Source organism: Etheostoma cragini, chromosome 3 (assembly GCF_013103735.1).
Source record: "Etheostoma cragini isolate CJK2018 chromosome 3, CSU_Ecrag_1.0, whole genome shotgun sequence".
NCBI classification, from domain to species: domain Eukaryota; kingdom Metazoa; phylum Chordata; class Actinopteri; order Perciformes; family Percidae; genus Etheostoma; species Etheostoma cragini.
Window position 1 is genome coordinate 28576931 of NC_048409.1, and position 336 is coordinate 28577266.

Sequence of the window (336 nt, forward strand, 5' to 3'; positions counted from 1 at the left end):
GACAGACAGAGAGAGATAGAGAGATTTATATTCCAGTAAAGTACCAATGAGAACGGCTTCCTTATGAATCAGACTCCAGGACTCAGACCTGCGGGATGTTGTCTGTGGGCAGCCAATCGGATCGCAGGAAGTCCAGGATGGAACCAAAGTGGGACCCGTCGCGGTCGATGAAGTGGCGTCCCTGCGCGTCGCTGCGTAGCGCGGGCTGTCTGCTGAACAGCTCGGCCAGCAGGGAGTCGGGGTGCTTCCTGAGCGTGCTCAGAGACGTGCTGAACAGGTGACCCCCGACGTTCAGCTGCACCACAGCACAGTTCTGCTGGAGGGGGGGGGGGGGGG

At 59.5% G+C, this 336-nt stretch overlaps 1 protein-coding gene across 1 annotated transcript in view; it reads right to left on the reverse strand.

Moving 5' to 3' along the window:
* kctd14 (potassium channel tetramerization domain containing 14) overlaps window positions 1–336 on the reverse strand; it is a 5724-nt gene that overhangs the window by 3254 nt on the left and 2134 nt on the right. The window contains exon 2 of the mRNA XM_034867967.1: window positions 89–313. Coding sequence (XP_034723858.1) covers window positions 89–313 — 225 coding nt within the window. The remainder of the gene's footprint in view (window positions 1–88; window positions 314–336) is intronic.